Here is a 19,368-nt window from a genome sequence, read left to right on the forward strand (position 1 = left end):
TGTTCTGCAGAATGGACTTCCCCTGCCTGCAGAGAGACCGGAGTGAAGGCATGTCACGACCCTCCCCCGATATCCACCACATTTCCATTCTAGCTGGAGAGATGTAAGTGACACTGTCTTCAGCAGAGGGCTTACTGAGTGTAAGTTCTGCATCAAGCACTCAGCCCCCAAAGCCACGCTTTGAAATGCTTGATCTGTTTCATGAGCTCCAGAAATGTTCCGCAACTTGTGGGTAGAGACTCAGCCAGGATTCGAACCCAGGAAGTTTGGCTGCAGGTGCTGCCGGAGCTCCCCGGGTGCCTGAACCAGAGTCCTCTCCCTGGGAAGCATCCGTGGAGTCAGTGCCAGCTCTGGGCAGCTGTCTTGGTGGCACTCTTGCCTGAGAACCAGCCTCGTCAGCTGTATCCATCAGGATCTCTTGCAAGCATTAGAATCCACTCTGGCTTGTGGTTGCAGGAAAGGGAAGTTCTGAAGGATGCTAGTGGTTCGTGGGGTTCGGGGGCGGGCACTCGGAGGCGGCCAGAGTGTGGGGCTTGGGGGCTCTGCAGCAGTTGGCACCATGGGTCACAGAGGTTGAAGTACTGCCGCCCCTGGTGTGATCCGACTCGCTTCTGGAGTCGGGTCCTGCACACTTCCCCGTGATGCGCCTCAGTCAGCCTCGTACGGGGGCATCTGGTCAGCATGAGCCCTGGAAGCTGGGGACGCTGGAGGACTGAGCCCAGCTCCCGCCGGTGTGAGAAACTCTGCGCACTCAGAGGCTGCCATGGCACCCACGTGCTAAGGCCTCCTCTGGTTCCAGGGCTGGTGGGGGGGGCGGGGGTGCGCAGGCAGCTCCAAGGAGCCAAAGGATAGCCATGGTTCAGCCAGGCCAGCTCGGCCTTGGCAGGGCACATGCCCTGTCCTGGGCTGGGACGGAGGGCAGCCAGGTGGGCCGGGGAGGGAGGTGTCTCTGGTCTTGGGCAACTTTGTATAACCCCAGGAGACCCGCTGGACCACCTGAGAAATTGCCTCAGGTATCCATAAAAATCAGAAGCATGTGTCTTACTCACCACCTCTTTTCCCCCCCTTCCCTTCATTCCTTTAGTCATTTTACTTCCAGGGCTTAAGGGAGCACAGTCAGTTTGCAGGGAGATGGGGCCGGCAGGGCATCCAACCTGCCACCAAGGAGCATGAAGCCTCTTGGAACCCAGGAAATGCCCATGGACAACTGTGCCTCCCTGGCAGGGTGAGTCAGGGAGACTTCCTGGAGGAGGCGGCTCCAAAGAGATAGCATAAACACCTCCTAAGAGACAGAAGCAAGTTTATTGTGGACAGGGATGGGGACAGGGCCCAAGGGGGGCAGGGGAAGTTCCCCACCCTAACCTAACCTCTCACAGTTTTTTATGGTGGTGAAATTCACATGACACAAAATTAGCCATTTTCAAGCGTACTTCCACAGTGTTATACAGCTACCACCTCTATCTAGTTCTGAAGCATTTTCACTGCCCTGGCATGGGGCCCGGCACCTGCTGAGCAGTGGTTCCCTTCTCCTTTCCCTCTGGCCCCTGGTGACCTCTCTTTTTGGCCTCTAGGAAATGCCTATTCTGGAGATCTCATGGAGTGGAGTCACACAGCCTGTGACCTTTCATGCCCAGCCACTTTCACTGGCCATCCTGTGCTTCCAGGTCCACCTGCGTTGCAGCGTGCACCCACCTTTGGGGCTTTTTGCAGCTGAACAAATGATATTCCCCAGCAGGAACGGGCCCCACGTGGTTTCTCCCTGTGTCTGTCGATGGCGCCTGGGGTTGGGTGTGCCTTTGGGTGAGCGTGCAGTGCCGCGGTGGGCGGGCGTGTGTGCGGTGCCGCAGTGGGCGTGCGTGCATGCGGTGCCGCGGTGGGCGGGCATGTGTGCAGTGCCGCGGTGGGCGTGCATGCGGTGCAGTGCCACGGTAGGCGTGCGTGCGGTGCCGCGGTGGGCGTGCGTGCGGTGCAGTGCTGCGGTGGGCATGTGTGCGTGATGTGCCGCGGTGGGCGTGCATGCGGTGTTGTGCCGCGGTGGGCATGCGTGCAGCCTGCAGTTGCTTAATGCCAATTCATTCGCTTAGAGACGGCTGGAAGCCCAAGGAGCCGACATTGCTGTGCCCGTGAACTTCTGCACCCCTCACGCCCCTCCCACGAGGTGGCCCATTTTACAGCTGGGGAAACAGGCACAGAGAGTCTGCGCGACCTGCCCGAGGGCTTGGGGTCTGGAGGGCCTTGGGACTCAACCTCTGACGGAGTGCATGACCTCAGGGAACCCCAGGACCTACGCTGGGAGGTCATGACCTTTATTTCTGTTTTGCCGCGGGGGAAACGGTGTCAGATCCGCCCCTGGGTCCCGGCCACCCGGCCCCTCGCCCCACCCTTGCCCTTCGCCTGGCCGAGGCCATAGCACTGGGGTGCGCTTGGTATCAATATTCAGCAGATGAGTCCCTGAGACCCGCCGGCAATCCGCGTCTCGCAGGCGGGATTATAACACCTGGTCCGTCTTCCCTGCCAGGACTTCAGAGCGTCTTGAAATGTTCTGATGTGCGAAGAGCCTTTTTTTATATGAGACATGAAATTATTTTCAGCCTGTTGTCAGGAGGTTTTCAAAAGACCCGGCAAACAGAGTGCTTGTCAGGGGGCAGATACGGGGTTTGAGGTGAATCTCTGGGGTACACAGGCCCTGACCAGGTTCCCTGGGGGACAGAGGGCGAGGGAGGTGGGAGGGGAGGTTACCAAGGTTTTGAAGGGAGGTGGCTGGCCCTGGGCCTGGCACAGTTTTGAGTTCTTTGGAGGTGACCCTTGTCCTTCCTGGAAAATATCTGATGTCTGGGAGGCCTCCATCGAATCTTTCCAGGGGCTTTTTCATCTCGGAACGAAGCTCGGCTGCCCTTGGTGGGGAGGGGGCCGGTAAGGTGGGGGGCGAATTCACCGCCCTGCACCCCGACACCCGCTCCCCGTCTGCCTCGCCCCAGTCTCTCCCTCGCCGGGAATGAAATCCATTGGAATGAAAGCACATCGGCAATCAGCTGGCCTGTGCCCAAGACAGGCCACCAGTGGTCATTCTGAAAGGCTCAAGGACCAGGCCAGGCATTCACGGTTCAAGTGCTGGTGGCAGAGCAGCTGTGCCTGTGTGTTCAGGGTTCTGACGGGTGCACCCCATGCCCGGGGGACAGGGAGGCGGAACTCCCTCGGGACCCTGACCCCGTCTCTCTGGAGCTCACGCGTCTCATTGGCCAAGCTTGGGGCTGGCCCTGGGGAGCGCACGTGAGCATCCCAGCAGCCTGGAGCCTTCCGTGAGATGAGCTACGAGGAGAAAGAGACCTTTGGAAGCCTCAGGGAGAGGTAGGTCGTCTCCCTTTGTCCTCCGGTGGCTGTTGACCAGTGACCACAGTTGGTCTCTGTCTCTTCTCCTGGAGAAGAGGACAGGCCGAGCTCTCCTTCCCGCTCTGCAGGCCGCTGGGTCAGGAGCGGCCAGTGCACCCACCCCCTCTGCCGCAGCCCCCTCCTTTGCCGCCCGGCTCTTTCCGAAGTGGCATGGGTCGGTGCCGTTCTCTGGTAGTTGGGGAGCAATGCCCCGAGGGCTGTTCCTTCCCAAGGGGCAGATCATAATGGCAGAGCCCGCAGCTGCCTGCTGGGGAGTGAGCAGACGGCCTCGTGCTCAGGGTTCTCCTTTCTTTCCTCCGCAGAGCCCCCAGTATGGGGAGCTGAGGCAGTGTGAGGTCCTGCCAAGCCCTCTTGTCACTCCGAGCAGGCGGGGCTGACTACAGGGGCATCCGTAAAACACGGGGTGCAGCGGGGGGATGGGGGAGAATGGGAGTGGGGGGGTGATGCAGTCGGATTGCTGCTTCTGCTGTGCCCATAAATGTCCCTGCAGGAAAGCACGGACTGGAGCACAGAGCAAGAGCCGCCTTTAGGGTGCCCATGGCTTCCAGTTGCCCAGGGTGGCGTCTGTGTGTTCTATGCCAGGGCTTTCCTTCACATTAGTGTGTGGTCTGCCTCCACAAGAGGACGAGACCCATAGCGGATGCAGCCCCATTGTCCGAGCAAAGAGGAAGCACACTTGTACATCTAGGCCTGCAGCCACTGCCCACGTGGGATAGTGAGGAGTCTTGCACACAGGTCGTGAGCTTTCCGTCTGGGAGTGCCACGTGGTAAGGATGCATTGGCTGGACAATGTGGGCAGTGTCAGGCATGACCCACCTCCCCCAGCAGGAGTCCTGTGGGGTTGACCAGACGGCCCCATGGGGCAGGGCCATGCTCATAGTAGGGCCGCTGCCGGGTACACAGTAGGCCCACATGTGTGCCTGAGGAGGCTGACCAGCAGGCCTCTGTAAATTTTTACTTGGTTTTCACTACGTCAGATTGACGAGCGTGGCTGCTTGTTGAAAGAATGGAGGGAATGTGTCCTGGAGTTCAAACTGTACTAGGTCCCGAGTCGCATCTCAGCCTCCACCCTGCCTGCCAGGACGTGCTGAGGACAGTGGGGCCTCTCTCCCTTGCTCAGAGGGCTGTCCCAGTCTCTGGCCCTCACCGCATGGTGGCCTCAAAGACGGGCGGGCATTGGCTGTACCGTGGGGGTCCCAGGACACAGAGGCCTGGCGAAGGAGCGGGCAAGGGCCCCCTGCCACCGGCCGGCAAGCCGAGACTCTGGGCTTCTTGGCTGCACGGCCTCCTCCTGGGCTGTTCCCCTCTGGGATGGTTCCCCAGCTGGACTCCTACGTGCGGGCACATGCCTGAGGAACAAAGAATGGTTGCTCGCCACGCCCGTGCTGGAGGAGGCGAGGCCTTCCCGCCCTGGCACTTGAGGACCTCTGCTCCCAATCGGGCTGAGATCCAGGAGACTTTTTTCCTGAGTCCTTGCTCGTACCCACAGGCACAGGGTAAGGTAGAAGCCTCCACCATGTTCCCTTCCAGGCCCTCGAGTCGAAAGACGCAGGACTGTCTGCAGACACCATCTTCACAGCGACTCCCAGTAGAGCAGCTTCTTCTCCGAGAACCCTCCCCCAGCCCCCCATCCAAGGGTGATGGCGGCCGGAGTGCCGGGGATGATAGAACACCCCTTTCCCTTGGCACGGGGCCAGCCTCGCCCTCACCAGCCGGGCACCACCACGCACGCACTCGTGGCTTGCTGGTGACAGCCAAGGCAGCCATGCTTTGGCGAGGATTTGCAGACTTGGCACCGGGCGAGGCTCTGTGCCTCTGGGAGGTACCAATCCCAGACAGATGGAGGCAGGATTGAGCATTGCCGTGCCTCCCACCCACCCAGGGGCTTCCCTTAGCTTTGGCGTGTTCCCTGGGCCCCTGTGGCGAGACGCGCGACCAGCCCAGTCCCCAGCCTCTGGGGAGGAGCTCCCTTTGTGTGGTGTCACTGTGGCATCCCCGGCCAGAACCCAGCGCTTCCCGGCCAGGGCAGGTGGCCACAGGTCCCTGGTGACCCAGGCACCCACCATCCTAAGACGTCCTGCCAAGTCCACCCAATGGACACCACTCAGCTCCCCCAGTGGGTTCCAAACAGATGCATGCCCATTGGCAACAGCCTTTGCATCTCAGGAAGAATGTTCCGGAAGCTGCTCAACCTCACCCAAGATGTCCAAGGAGATGCGTAGTGTAGAGGGACCTTGCCTTTGGAGATAAGACACCCCAGTAGCAGGCTCGTTTCCTAGTGCCAGTTCTAAAAATGAATTGACCCCTTGTAATAGCTTGCACTTCTGTCTTCGTGGCGGAGGGGTCAGCCACACCGAACAGCGTTTAAACCCGGCAATGAGCCATGCAATTTGGGGCCACTCTTGTCCCCATGTGTCCTTGGTTGGTGCTCTGGTTTGAAGGGAGGAACGATGATGTTTGAATGCTCAGCTCACACAGGCGGGTCCACCACCCTCTTCGTTCCCACTCAACAATCCACCCATGCCAGCCTCCTAAATGGAAGCCAGCCCTCTCTTCCTTCCTCCGACATTCTTGTGGACACACAGTGTGTCGACCAGATGGAGCTCAGCTGCAGGTTTCCAGTTGCTTTGTTTCATCTCGCCTCATTTTTTCCTAAAAAAAAAGAAATCAGAAGCTGTTCTCTTAGCAACCGAAAAAATGCACATTTAATTACAGCCCCCAGCGGCAGATGCATGGATTGTCAGAGCCCCCCAACCCCCCACCCTGGAAGGCTCCATTTAGTTCTCAGAAGGACCTTCCACCTTGTGGAAATAACTCATTTCTTCTCATGCTGCAAAGCACACGGCTGAAAATCCCCTTCTTTGTGTCAGCTTTACAAATAGAACTTCTTCAACATAGCGTCTCCAGGGGGTAATCTCGCCTCGTTTCTCCTAAACCTCTGTTGGGGTGAAATGCTAAAGAAATGTCTAAAGCATCCCTGGAGACGCTTGTTTTTATCAGCTTCATGGACCCGGGGCAGTGGCTGGGCTGCAGTTTAATTGTTCTCTTATTTCCTCTCTTAAAAATAAAAAGGGGCGGGGGGCGGCTGGATTCTGTTTCCTTCTGTGTAATTACCAAAGTGGGGGTGAGCCTGGGACTTAATTGCTACTTGTATGTGAGCTGGTAGAATGAAATATGGGTCATGATCAGAAATTGCAGGAGGCTGGCATCGTCTGAGACCTGCAGGCTTTCTCCCTTTGACTTTCTCACTGTATCTGCTGGCACTAAAGAAAACTTGGCTTTTTCTTTATAAAAAAAAAAAAATCGTCGAGTTGAAAGAGCACCCGTGCATTATATTTAGCCACAGGCGCCTTGGGCACAAGTGGCCCCTGCCCCAGCCCGAGGCTCCTCGGATAATCGGGGCTCAGATCGCAAATGACTCGGAGCGCGTCCCTGCCGCCCAGCTCGAGGACGCTCGTGCCATCTGAGCCCAGCGCCGCGCCTCTGCCTAAACGCACGGATCACAAAAGCTGCTCCGCGGCGCTCACATGACGTGCGCCGGGAGAGCTCGCGGGGCCGGGGAGCCGCTCCAGTGTGCGCACAGCCGGCTCCCAGCTGACGGGCGGAATATGGGGTGGGCTTTGTCACCCACACGCCGGGGCCGGCCTGCCCAGCCGTGCCCGGGACCGCAGCGCTCCCAGACGCCCGCCGCCTCTCCCCGGGCCCGAGCCGCCCCAGCGCCCGGGAGCCCCGCCGCGCGCCTCTGCCTCCTCCTTCCCGAGCAGGTTATATAATGAGCGGACGGCTGCCGGAGTCAGAGGGAAAATGAAGTCTTTGTTAAATGCCTTCAGCAAGAAGGAAGGTAAGGAGGAAAGCTGTCGGGAGCCGACGGCACCTCGAATGAGGATGAGCAGTTTCTTATCCATCATGGGGGTCGGGGGAAGGGAGGCTGCCGGGTCCCCCGAAAATTGCCGGCGGCTCTTCCACCTGGCGTGAGAAAACCATCCCTTGGGGTGCGTGGTGGGATTTTGTTTTACTTGGCCTGGGGCATCGAGGCAGGTTGGAGGTGCCGTGTTCTTAAGTCTCCAGCCTGGCGCAAACCTTCTTTTCTGGAATGCACACCCAGGGAGACCGTGTCAGATGGCATATTAGAAACTTAGTTTGGTGAAAAACAAAGGAAGTTTGGCTCTAGCCTGCGGGGTTCTTGGAACACCGCTGCCGAGCCCGGGCACATCACCGAGGGCGGGCAGGGGGCTCTGCGCCGAGCTGGCGGGCGCTTTCTGAACCATTCCCAGCCGCTCTCAGCGCTCCTGGGCTGCATCTCACGGGGTGGCTGGGAGACGGAGTGCGGCAGACTTTAAAAGTGCATCCGGCTTCTTGTCATACCTAGTGTAATTCTGATTGTGAAAAAAAAAATGTATAAATAACGCATGGAAGACGGCTAAGAAAATATCCACCCACTTAGAGTTTGCAGATTGCCTGCAAGGAGGAAGCAGTTGGGTGGAATATTAATCATTTTTCAGACAGGAAAAAAGAGTTATTTTTAACCCTTTGCGCAAAATCACCATTTTTTTTGGATGGTTCCAACTGGCGAGTTTGTCAGACAGAAAGCTTTTGTTGCATGAAATCAGAAGGTTGAGATGTTACTTTGAAAGAATTGCTGGGTATGTGGGTGTGTGGTTTTTTTTGTTTTTGGGGGGGGGTGGGAAAGGGTACTTCCAAACCTAAAACCGTCATAAAATAAACATTGAAGAAATTGCCTATTTAATTGCACAGGAAGCTAATTTAATATGGATCTTGGTAATTAAGCGAGGCAATTTTCATTAAAATGTTCACCCTAATGTCACCTGTGTGACTCCATTCGAAAAACTTGCCTGGTGCTGGGGGAAATGTGGCTGAAAATGTCCCAGCTACTTCGTAGCTTAACTCCCCAACGGCAGCCTCCCCACGTGAACCCTTACCGCTCCCCAAGCCCCTACTCTCAACCTGCTTTCTTATAAATGTAAAAAAGCAGCCCCGGTGTGTGCTCGTTTTCTTGCATTATAAACTGAAATTCACCTTCTGAGACTTGAATTTTTGTGTTCCATGGACAGCTTGAAAATTTTAGTCGGGGGATATGGCGTTAGCCTCCTGCTCTGCCTATGCTGTCTTTTATAGCCTTTTCTCCCCCACTGAGCTCATCTGAGGAATTGGTAGGACTCCCCCCCCAAATTCCATCACTTTCTATTTCTAGCCTGTTAAGGGCATTTATTCCTTTTGCCGTTACAACAGTCAGAAAAATAGAATTTGCCGTATTGCCAGGGAAACCGGGAGGCTTTTCTTGAACGGATGTCCTCATTTCCTTGTTTAGGGACCTCCCCCTGGGCACGGGGTGTTTCCTCCAGAGCCGAGTGTCAGCTGTGGTCCCTGGGCAGGGGAGGGAGCGCTTTCGGCCGCTGGGGCTGTTGGGACTTTGGGATGTTGGGATGTTGGCTTTTACTCTCTGATGTGGTCGCACAGGCGATAAATGCTGGGATGGAAACATAACGGCTCCCTAGGATTCTGGCGTCATCAGACCTTCACAAGGTCGTTGAATTACCCCCATCCTTTCTCAGACCACATCACCCAGAAGCAACCACTGCCGGTTGCATTTTTCAAAGCCTAAGTTAGGAGCATTTCAGAAGTTATTTTAGCCTTCGCCTGCTCAGAGGGAGCGACCAGGGTGGGGTTTCCCCGGCAAGGGGCGAGGCATGAGCTGAAGGGCTGCTCCCCAAGGTGGGACCTCCCAGGCGGGCCCTGCCTCTGGGCTCTGGGGAGCAGGGGCAGCCGGCTGCGCTGGCCCTTCCCGCGCCCTGCTGACCAGCTGGCCGCCGGTGGACATGCGCCGCCCCTGAAGAAGTTAGAGGACGGGAGCCCCAGGGAGAGGCAGCGAGGGCTGCTGCAGGTGCCTCTCCCTGACCAAAAGGCTGGAGCATGCGGATTTCAGTGAGCGCGTGTGGCCGCCTGGCCGCAAGTGTCATCTCCCGAGGTGTCCTGTCCCAGCACTCGCCTGTCTGCTTTCTCCACGTTCGGAGCCCAAGTGCCTGTCGTCGGGAGCCACGTGCCCCTGCTGTGGGCTGCCCTGGGCTCAGCCTCTGTGCCCGGGAATGCCTGGGAGCCTGGGAGTGGGGCGAGGAGAGGGGCTGCCTGGGTCTATGCCGACTTAGAGGGGCCCTGCCAGCGCCACCTCCCTCTGCTGTGGGCCCTGCCAGCGCCACCTCCCCCACCAGTGGGCCCTGCCAGCGCCACCTCCCCCCACCAGCAGGCCCTGCCAGCGCCACCTTCCCCCCCCCGTGGGCCCTGCCAGCGCCACCTCCCCCCACCAGCGGGCCCTGCCAGCGCCACCTCCCCCCACCAGCGGGCCCTGCCAGCGCCACCTTCCCCCCCCCGTGGGCCCTGCCAGTGCCACCTCCCCCTCCCCAGCGGGCCCTGCCAGCGCCACCTTCCCCCCCCCGTGGGCCCTGCCAGCGCCACCTTCTCCCCCCAGTGGGCTCTGCCAACCCCATCTTCCCCCCAGTGGGCTCTGTTATCACCACTTCCCTCCACAGTGGGCACTGCCAGCACTACCTCCCCCCAACACTGGACTCTGCCAGCGCCACCTCCCCTTCTAGCAGACCCTGCCAGCGCTACCTCCCCCCTTCCCAGCGGGCCCTGCCAGTACCATCCCCCCCCACCATTGGGCCCTGCCAGTGCCACCTCCCCCTCCATTGGGCCAGCACCACCTCTCCCCCAGTGGGCTCTGCCAGCACCAACTCCCTCTGCTGTGGGCTCTGCCAGCACCACCTACCCCCACCAGTTGTGCCCTGCCAGTGCTACCCCCCCCATTGGGCTCTGCCAACCCTATCTCCCCCAGTGGGCTCTGCCAGCGCCAGCTTTCCCCACCACTGGACTCTGCCAGCGCCACCTTCCTCCCCACTGGGTTCTGCCAGTACTACCTCCTTCTCCAGTGAGTTTGGCCTGTCCCCAGGAAATTCTCCCAGTGCCATCTCCTCCTTGAGGAGCTCTTCCGGCACCCCTCTCCCCGGAGAGCTTCGCCATCCAGTGTGTGAGTGGGCTGGGTCCCAGGTCGCTGTTGCAGGGCTCTGTAATGGCCTGGAAGGGCTGCAGCTGGCCTTGATGTGCCCCCCACCTCCTCAAGGCCTTGGGGCTCTCAGCAGCCGCAGGCACCACAGCCTGTCCAGCCTCTGCCCTCAAACTCCTTTTGACGTCCTTCTCCTTTGAGACTGGAGATTCCCTTCTGCAGGTCGAGTGCTTTCTGTTGCTTTCAGCTGCCCTTTTACAGATGACAGCCCCGACCTTGGCAGTGAAAACTTAGTGCAAATGGGGTGTAGAACTCCTGTGGTGAAGGAAAGGCTCCTGGGGCTTCTGGAATCACGGGGGGCGCGCGGCACCACTTGTCAGTGAGAGGTCACCGGCGCCCGTCAGCCCGGGAGGGTGCAGGGCCACCCCTCTTTGGAGGGTCCCTTCCCGAGGGTCTTGGGAATGGCACTTTCTGTGTATGACTCCAGCCGTCTGCCCACGTGAGCAAGGCCGAGTGCCGCTGCTCAGGGGTTTCCACAGGCAGCTGTCTTCCCTCTGTGTCCCGGCCTCGCTGAGCTCGGGGCTGTGACCGCCTGGCCTCTAGCCCCGGGCTTCCCAAGGAGCCGGAGAAGCCGTGCTGTCGCCTGCAGCTTTTCAGCCACGGTGCCTGGCGGGTGGGAGGGAGAAAAGCATGTGCTTTGAGCTGGGAGGCCAAGCTCAGGTCATCCCCTGCTGTGAGTACCCCTCGTTCCTGCACGCGCGCACAGGCCGGCACCCCCAGGCCAGCCCAGTGGAACCTCGGACACCGCGTCCCTTCCATGCCAAGCCTTGGCTTGAGCAGCCCCCAGACAGCAGCCTTCGGGGTCCCCACCCGGCCCTCTGCTTCTGCATGGGGTGAGTTCTGGATCGAGCAGAGTCTGCCGGGGACTCGGCCCAGAATTCACCACTGCCCCGTCCCCGGCCGTGTTGGCGCCCGGTCCCCCTGTCCCGTGCCAGATGGCCCTGCCTCGCTCACGCAGCTCTCCGTCCTTCTCTCCCCCCGCAGTGCCCTTCCGAGAGGCCCCGGCGTACTCGAACCGCAGGCGGCGGCCCCCCAGCACGCTGGCCGCCCCCCGGGCGCTGCTGCGCTCCAACAGCGACAACAGCCTGCACGCGGGCGCGCCCGACTGGGCCGTGTGCCCGCCGCCGCCCTCCCACCGCAGCCTCTCGCCGCAGCTGCTGCAGCCACTGCCCTGCGACCCCAATGGCACCGGGAAGACGGTGGGGGGCTACGCGCCCGGGGCCCGCAGCCGCTCCCCCTCGCTCAACAGGCTGGCCGGCGCCGCTGAGGGCGGCAGGAGACAGCAGCAGGCCTGGCACCTCGGGTAAGCGGTGGGGGGCGGACCAGGCAGGGCGCTCGTTTTCTGGGGGTGATGCCCTGGAGAGGGGCGGGCAAGGGGAGCCCCCGCGGTGCCTCAGAGTGTTCCTGGAGCTCGTGCCCGTCGGCTTTGGCCCGGGAAGGCCCAGGCGGGTGGCTGCCCTGTGCTGAGCTCTCTTCTGGCAGCCCCTCCTGCGGGTCCTGGGGCTGCCCCCGCCAGGTACCACAAACTCGGGTGCGTCAAACCGCAGAAATTTACTCCCTCATCATCCCGGAGACCGCAAGTCCGAAACCAGGCTTGTGCAGGGCCATCCTCCCTCCACGGGCTGCAGGGGAGCATCCAGCCACCCTGGGCGCTGTTGGCCTGTGCCCTCCAGCCGCTCCTCTGTCCCCTCCTGGCCGTCTCCCACCGTCCATCGCTGTGCCCAAATGGCCTGTCCTTGTAAGGCCACCAGTGGTGTTGGATGAAGGATCTGCCCTAATCCCGTCTGCCTCCTTATATCTAATTCCGCCAGAAATGATCCTGTTTCCAAATGAGGTCACATGTACAGATACCAGGAGTCGCGGCCAGTGCGGCTCTCTTGGTGGGGACACGAGGCAGCGTGGTCCCTGCCCAGCTGCGAGGGTTGGGTGCACAGGCAGCCCCTCGGCTGGGCCCCCAGCAGCCCCCGGTAGCCCCCAGCTCCTTGTCCACATCTCAAATGGGGACACAAGGCCGGCATGGGACAGGCAGAGGGACGTGCCCGGCGTCCAGGCTAGGCCAACGTGGGACGGGGTGTTCCCTCCGAGCAGCCCAACCCTCAAGGCCTCTGTTCTCCTGCCACATGGCTCTGCAGCGGCCTCGGCAGGCAGGGGGCTTGTGTGGGGTGGGGAGGGGTGTGTGGGGGCCTCAGGGGCCATCCACACCAACGCAGTGGGGTGTCATATCCCAACCCACCCCGTGTGTGTCCCCTGTTAGTGCCTGTGTTCTGGGGTCTTGCTGGGCAGGTGGAAACTGAGGCACAGAGGCAGGGTGCCTGGCACCCTGACCATGAGCTTTCCTGTCCAGCTCAGGGTCTCTGTGGTCAGTGCTCAGGGCCGTTTCCCCGCTCCCCACCCCTCTCTATCGCCTCATGCACGACTGCCGCCCCCTCCTACCTCTGAAGGAATTAGGTTGGTTAAGCCTGGCCGCAGGGGTTTTGGGGCCACAGGCTAGCCCTGGGGCTGCAGGAGAGGGGAGAAGCCAACCCTAGTGGTTCCTTCCTGAGTGTTCAGTGGACTGCGGGGATGAGGGAAGGGCAGAAGAGAGAGGTGGGCAAGGAGCCCGGGCGGAGGGGCTCGGGCTTCCCGTGGCTGCAGCCACAGAGGTTGTGGGGTGCAAGTACCCCTGGGAGTCGTGTGCTCTCCCCATGGCGGGAGTCACAGGGCCTGAGCTCTTCACCGCTCCCCACCACCTGTTCCCCTCGCCCACAAGGAGCTCCTCCCGGCACTGCTCCAGATTCTCACTTTCAGGACACCCGAGGGAGAAGCCCCAGGTGCTAAGAACAGTTTAAAGCTAAATTAAAGGATCCCCAGAGGTGGCAAATTCCATTTCACACCATTAGCGAGAATTATGACCACAATTTTCAAGAGTGTGTCCCCTCCCCCACCCCGTTCGACATCTAATAAGGGATTGAAGACAGGCCAGGGATTTGGGAGAGCTTCAAACAAAATAGCGCTGGTGATGAGATAAAAGCACCTGGGGGGCAACTGCAGGGGCTGTCCTGGTGGTCCCTCATTTCCTGTCCATGTCTGTGAGGCAGAGCAAGAGAGAGTCTCAACAGCCCACCTGGCTCCTCGTGACACCCTGGCTGCCCGGCTGGGCTCTCCCCTGGAGTCTCTGTGTGACCTTCGGCATGTTAACCAACCACTCTGTGCTTCACCTTTGTCATCCATACGATGGAGATCGTTAAAGTTCCACCACCTTGTTCTGGCACCATGCCCGGTGTGTAGTGAGCACTCAATTGTTGGCCTTTGAAGGATTCATGTCTAACCCTTCCCAGTGAGAGAGGGTGACCTGCCTGCCTGGGACTGAGGGACTTCCAGGGCTGCAAGTGGGGCCGTGGGTCAGCCCAGCCGTGGGCCCACTGCCCAGCCCACATGGGAAAAGCTGTCCTAGGGGCCGGTGCCCTGCCTGGACTGCCCGTGTTGCCGTCTGTGCCCTGTGCCTGTCTCCTTCCCTGTCCCCTTTGCAGCTTGGCTCACTGGTGACCATCTGCTCAGGACCCTGTACCATCTTTGGGGACAGTCACTAGGCTGAGAGCGGGCCCCCGGCTGGGCACAGCGGAGCTGATGGACTGCCCCAGAATGCCCTCACCCTAACAGGGGGCTGCAGGAAGCACCCGTCCCCCTGGGGTGCGATGATGGTGGTGGGTGTTTGGATCACGCAGGACTAGTGGGGCTGAGAGCTGGGGCAGGGGTCCCTGTGCAGAGTCCCGGGGAGCAGGTGGTGGCTGCGCGGGCACCTCTCTGTGTGCTGACATGGGCCTGTCACCCTGCGGACTGCACTCGGGCCACAGGGCTGGCCTGGCACAGTAAGGGGGGGCAGAGGGCGTTGGCTCAGCCAAATCAGGCGTCAGCTCACAGCGGTTACCTGAACACGCCCAGGTGCCAGGCTGGGCCCAGGTACATCTGGGGTAGAGCCTGCAAGGGGCTCACAGGTGGCTCGGAGTTGCCCAGCCATGGGGGTGGGGGGATATAGTGGCAGCCATCTGCTTCCTGGCTGGGGTCCACGGCCCTGCTGTCTCCCCAGGCCTGGGGTGAGAATGGTCATACAAGCCAGCCAGGGAGGTGAGGGTCCCACAGCCCAGCCCCCAGGCCCTTTGGGACCCAAGGAGGTGACCTTGAATGGATCCTCCATCTTTTTCCAGCTAGGGCCAGCCGCCTCCTGGGGCCCACAGGGGCCAGGTGGCCGTGAAAGGGCACTTGTGGGGAGGGCGCAGGCCCAGGACCCTTTGAAGCTGCCTCCAGAACCCGGAAGTGGGTGTCATGATGCCCCGGGTCACGGGGCATTGAGGCTCAGGCTGTGCTCACCCCAGCCTGTGGTCCTCTCCTGGTGGGAGGCCACCCCATCAGCCCAACTCCTGGCCAGACCCGGTGCCGACCACCAGGCTTGCTGCCAGCCCTGCTTCTTCCTGCTGTGTGACTCGGGGCAAGTTACTCGACTATCCTGTGCCTGGGCTTTCTCAAACGTAGGAGGGGCTGCTGGCAGCAGTCTCTCATGGTTTGTTACGTGGACATGTGTGGTCGGTCAGGCTCAGAGCTGCCTCAGGCACATCAGGGCTCACTGCTCTTGAAGAGTTGCCACCACCTCCGAGAAGCCCCTCTGGGTGCCGTGGGGTATAGCTACGGAGAGGGACCGGCTTGAGGGCAGATGCAGCATCATGAGATCAGGGACACTTCGGGCTGCAGATCCCTACTTGGCGCCTCCTCAGACTGTGTGTGCCTCTGCCGTAAGGAAGGCTGCCCACCCCAGCACCCCACTCTCTGGCCTGACACTGATGTGGGACCCCAGAAACTTGAACCTGGAGCAGCCTCAGGCCCTGCCCTCAGGGCAGGTGTGGTGGGCGGTGGGCAGAGGTCCTGCCTGCCTGAGCCCCCCTCCCAGCCCCGCCCTGGTTCTGGGGTGGGCCTGCTGGGCCAGGGGACCCTCATGCCAAGCAGAAGTGAATCATCTTGGACACAAGAGGGCGGGTACAGCTCCCTTCTCCCAGGAACCGCTCACCCAAGGGACTCCAGGGGGTGCTTGGGTGGGGGCGAGGCCAGCAGCTGCCGTCTCACCTGGAGTGGGGAAGAGAGGCTGGGATGGGCCACCTGGCACACACCTGGTCGTCATCCCCGCCCTTCTCCATGGTCTCTTGCCCAAATTCCCTTTCCCAGGTCCTTACCACCCTCCCTTCCCCAGCCCCTTTGCTCGCCTTTGGGATTTTGTCCTCCCCCCAGCCCCCTATAGGTGGGGGTCCAGAGCAGCGGGAGCTGGACTGCCTCAGGTGGGAAGCTCTGCACACACCTGTCGGGGATGGCACCCCCTGGTGGCGCCCACGGGCATAGCCATGGCCCAGTCCCGAGAATGCACTTGGGAAGGGATTTGGCTGCCTCCAGGGCGTGGAGGGGTGGGGGTCCTTCCAGGGTTCCTCATGGCTGACCACCTCTTGCCCTGCCCGGAGCAGCTCCTTGCTGTTTTCGCTGCCTGACCTCCCTCACCACGAGGGAACATTCTGGCCACACTGTCACGAAACTGCTTCCTGGGAGCCTCCCGCTTGGCTGAGTGGTAGATGCATGCTTTGGGGTTCAGTAGGCCAGGGTCTGGGGCCATGTGATCTGCTGGCTGTGTGGGCTGGACGCTGTGCACCTGCGCGGGCACAGCTGCCCCCCACCTGGCAATCTAGGCAGGGGCCGAGCTCAGGCGTATCTGCCCCTGGCCAAAGCCGGCCAGGCTCAGGAGAGTCCACCCGTCACTCATGCTACTTTTGGGTCCCTGGGTAGAGCGGGGATCTGGGGCCATCCCGCCGGGCAGGGACCTTGGCTACCCCCACGAGAGCCCTGGCCTGGAGTTGAGCAGAGCCTCTTCTGACCTGCGTGGCCTTGGCCCACTCTCCAAGGTGAGGTCAGCCCTGATGAGGCACCGAGATTCACCGACCCACATGGGGAGGGAATGTCGGTCCTAGATAAGCCCTCAAACCGAAGGGGTTTGCTCAGACAGGATGGAACCTTTCCGAGGCAGCTGAGGACTTTCGAAACCACAGGCTCAGCTCCTTCCGTTGGAGGTGGAAGCAGGGCTTCTGGGATGTTCTGGGGTGCCAGGACTCGTGGTGGGAATCCAGGCTTACCTGCCTGAGGAGAAAGCCCCTGTCCTGCCCCTCCGTGGTACTTGTCTGGCTTCTGGTCCTCGAACTACCCCTTCCCACCCCTCCCCCTGCCTCCCTGGGGATGCCAGGACCAGGGCAGCGAAACTCTGTTCTCCCAAGTGGAGCCAGGACCTGGTTTCCTCGGCTCACATTTAACCAGGTAAATGCTCTGCTCTCAAAGAATGTAAGAACGCGGGTGCCTCTTCCTCCCCTGTGCCCTGACCTGACACAGAAAAAGAGGGGGAGGGGAGGAGGAGGAGAAGGGAGAGGAGGGGACAGCCGTGGCTGGCCAGTTGGGCCTGAGCCCTGCCTATAGCCAGGAGCCCAGACAGGCCCAGCACGTGCCCGCTGGACGCCGCTGCTCTCCCCGTGGGCTCTCCAGTTGCCTCCTGCGCCCTGGGTGCGAATGGAACGTCAGCAGGAGGGCTGGAGCGGGGGGTGGGGGGTGACTGCCCTGCTTACTAAATCCCCTGGAGGGACACAGGGCCAGGTGAGGGGGCTGCCCCAGGGAGCAGGTCCTCGGTGGCTTTGGAGGGGAAGCACAGGTCCTGCTGCCTCGTGGGCATCCCTCGCCTGACCCTCTCTCCTGCCTTCCCGGGACAGTTCGGCTTTTCTCCTTCAAGTGCTCACATCTCTGCGAGAGTGGGCGGAGGGGACGTGTGGGCTGCTGGCCTCTGCCTGCACCCAGGACCCCTCTGCCTTCCCCACCCCTGCAGAGAGAGGGCAGGCGCCCCAAGGCCCAGGCTCATGGAGAAGAGGCTCTGGGGCGGTGGAATTGGGGGACGGAGCCCCCAGAGCCAGAGGCCCCCAACTCAGGGTTCAGACTGCCTGGTGGAGGGGGGTGCTCTGTGCTGGAGGCGGGCCAGACTGGTGACAGCAGGGGCCAGAGGTCCATGTGGCTTGAGCAGGACGCGTGCCAAGGGTGGAAAGTCACGAGGGAGGGGGCGCATTAGGAAGGGTCCCCCTTGCTCTGAGACTCTCAGCACTGCCCCTCCCCAGGCAGCCGACAGGGGTCTGGACAGGCAGGTGGGCAGAGGCCTGGCCGCAGCTGGCTGGGGTCAGCAAGGGGCGTGCAGGGCCATCCAGAAGGTGGACAGTGTTCCCGTGCCATCTCGGACCCACGCCTGGCCCTGCCGCGGTGGCTGGGGGTGTGGGACGTGGGTGCCTTCCCCGGGGGCAGGACAGCCCTCCGATGCCCACGACGGGGCCGCTTCGCTGAGGGCTGGTGCACGGGCAGAGGCAGTCCTAGGAGGCCGCAGAGGGACTGGCCTCTGTCAGCTTGGTCACTCGTGTCCGGCAAGACCCAGTGGGTGGCCAGGGGTGGGGCTCTTGGCCTGGAGCATGCTGTTCTCTTTGCTGTCGGTCCTGAGCTGGCAACTCGGCACACAGCCACCCCCACCCCCACCCCGGAAGCCGGGGGCAACCCCTCGTTCCTCGATGTCCCAGGCCCAGTGATCCTACCCCTGGACGTTACACCCCTCACTTTGCACGCCAGCCTCGGGCCCACACACCGGCACGGCCACACGGGCTCCCTGCCTCCTGCCCCCTGCTGTCACCTACCCCCCACGCTGCAGCCAGAGTGACCGGTGTCCCTCCAGGCACGGCGCTGGCCTGAGCACGTGGCTCCCACCCTGAGTGTCTCTCAGAGTCCTTCCCCTGGCTTTCGGCCCCTCCCGTGCCACCTGGCCCTTCTGGCCCCCCACCAGGGAGGCCTTTGCCAGGCTCATCAGCTGCCCTCACGTCCCCACCCTGTGTCCTCCAGAGGCCGCTTGGGCATACGGGGGTGCCCTCATCCACCTGTCCTTCTCCCCAGTTGAGTAGAGCTCCGCGAGGTGGGAGTCTGTGCGAATGAATGAATGAATGAGTGAATGAATGACTGGGACGAGTGGATGGAGAGCAGAGCTCCATGTGCAGGCGGGTCCCTGTTCCCCTGGCACAGCTGGGAGCTGCCTCCGTCGAGCCCTTGTACTTCCCGCTGCCTGACTCCAGTTGTCCGACTCTAAGAATTCAGTGAGTTACCCCCGGGCTCAGGCACGGCGGCTGTAATTCCAGCTGGCCTTCTCGGACAGGGCAGTGGGGAAGACTGACCGAGGGGGCTGGGGAACCACTGACCAAGCGGGGCTCCCCTCCCTCCCCCTGGGTCAGGCCATTCCATCTGCCACACAGACGCCCAGGGGACGAGCCTTCACAGGTCCAGCCGTGGTCACTTGGTCGTATTTGTCATCCTGAGGAGCAGGGAGCCTGGAGGGATCCCCGGGCTGAGGTCAGGCAGCCGAGATGATATGAGACTCAGCTCTGTGTCTCCAAACCTCCCCTAGGTCCCTATTTATGGTGCCTTTTTGTTTTCTCACCTGTAAAATGGGAACAACAAATGACTCCATGCCAACTCCATGGGGCTTTGTGAGGCTCAGACGAGCAGTGAGTGAGAAGTGACTTGAGCATGTGTGTGGGATAGCACACTGTGTCCTCTCTGGATTTCCCACTGCTGGTGCCTAGCGCACTCGCAAGGAAAGGCACAGCCGTCCCTTCCTGTCTCGGAAAGGTGGACCGGGGACTGAGTGTCTGCAGAGTTGATTAACGAAGAGCTGCTGGGCTGGAGTTCGGCTCACTTTGACTTCTCTGTTCCATGACCACAACACATGCTGTGCCAGCTCGTACCCAAAGATCCATTTTGCTACCCATTTGCCAGGTGAAGGAGAGACACTGGAATAGTGCGAGCATTTTTATTACACTTGTGCA

At 61.1% G+C, this 19,368-nt stretch overlaps 1 protein-coding gene across 4 annotated transcripts in view; it reads left to right on the plus strand.

The window, feature by feature from the left end:
- The window catches only part of SHANK2 (SH3 and multiple ankyrin repeat domains 2), a 630,917-nt gene that overhangs the window by 325,024 nt on the left and 286,525 nt on the right, over nucleotides 1-19,368 (plus strand). For all 4 annotated transcript variants that reach the window (XM_077115405.1, XM_077115406.1, XM_077115407.1 and 1 more), the window contains one exon: nucleotides 11,453-11,771. In XM_077115405.1, coding sequence (XP_076971520.1) covers nucleotides 11,453-11,771 — 319 coding nt within the window. The remainder of the gene's footprint in view (nucleotides 1-11,452; nucleotides 11,772-19,368) is intronic.

Source organism: Tamandua tetradactyla, chromosome 9 (assembly GCF_023851605.1).
Source record: "Tamandua tetradactyla isolate mTamTet1 chromosome 9, mTamTet1.pri, whole genome shotgun sequence".
In the NCBI taxonomy this organism is placed as follows: domain Eukaryota; kingdom Metazoa; phylum Chordata; class Mammalia; order Pilosa; family Myrmecophagidae; genus Tamandua; species Tamandua tetradactyla.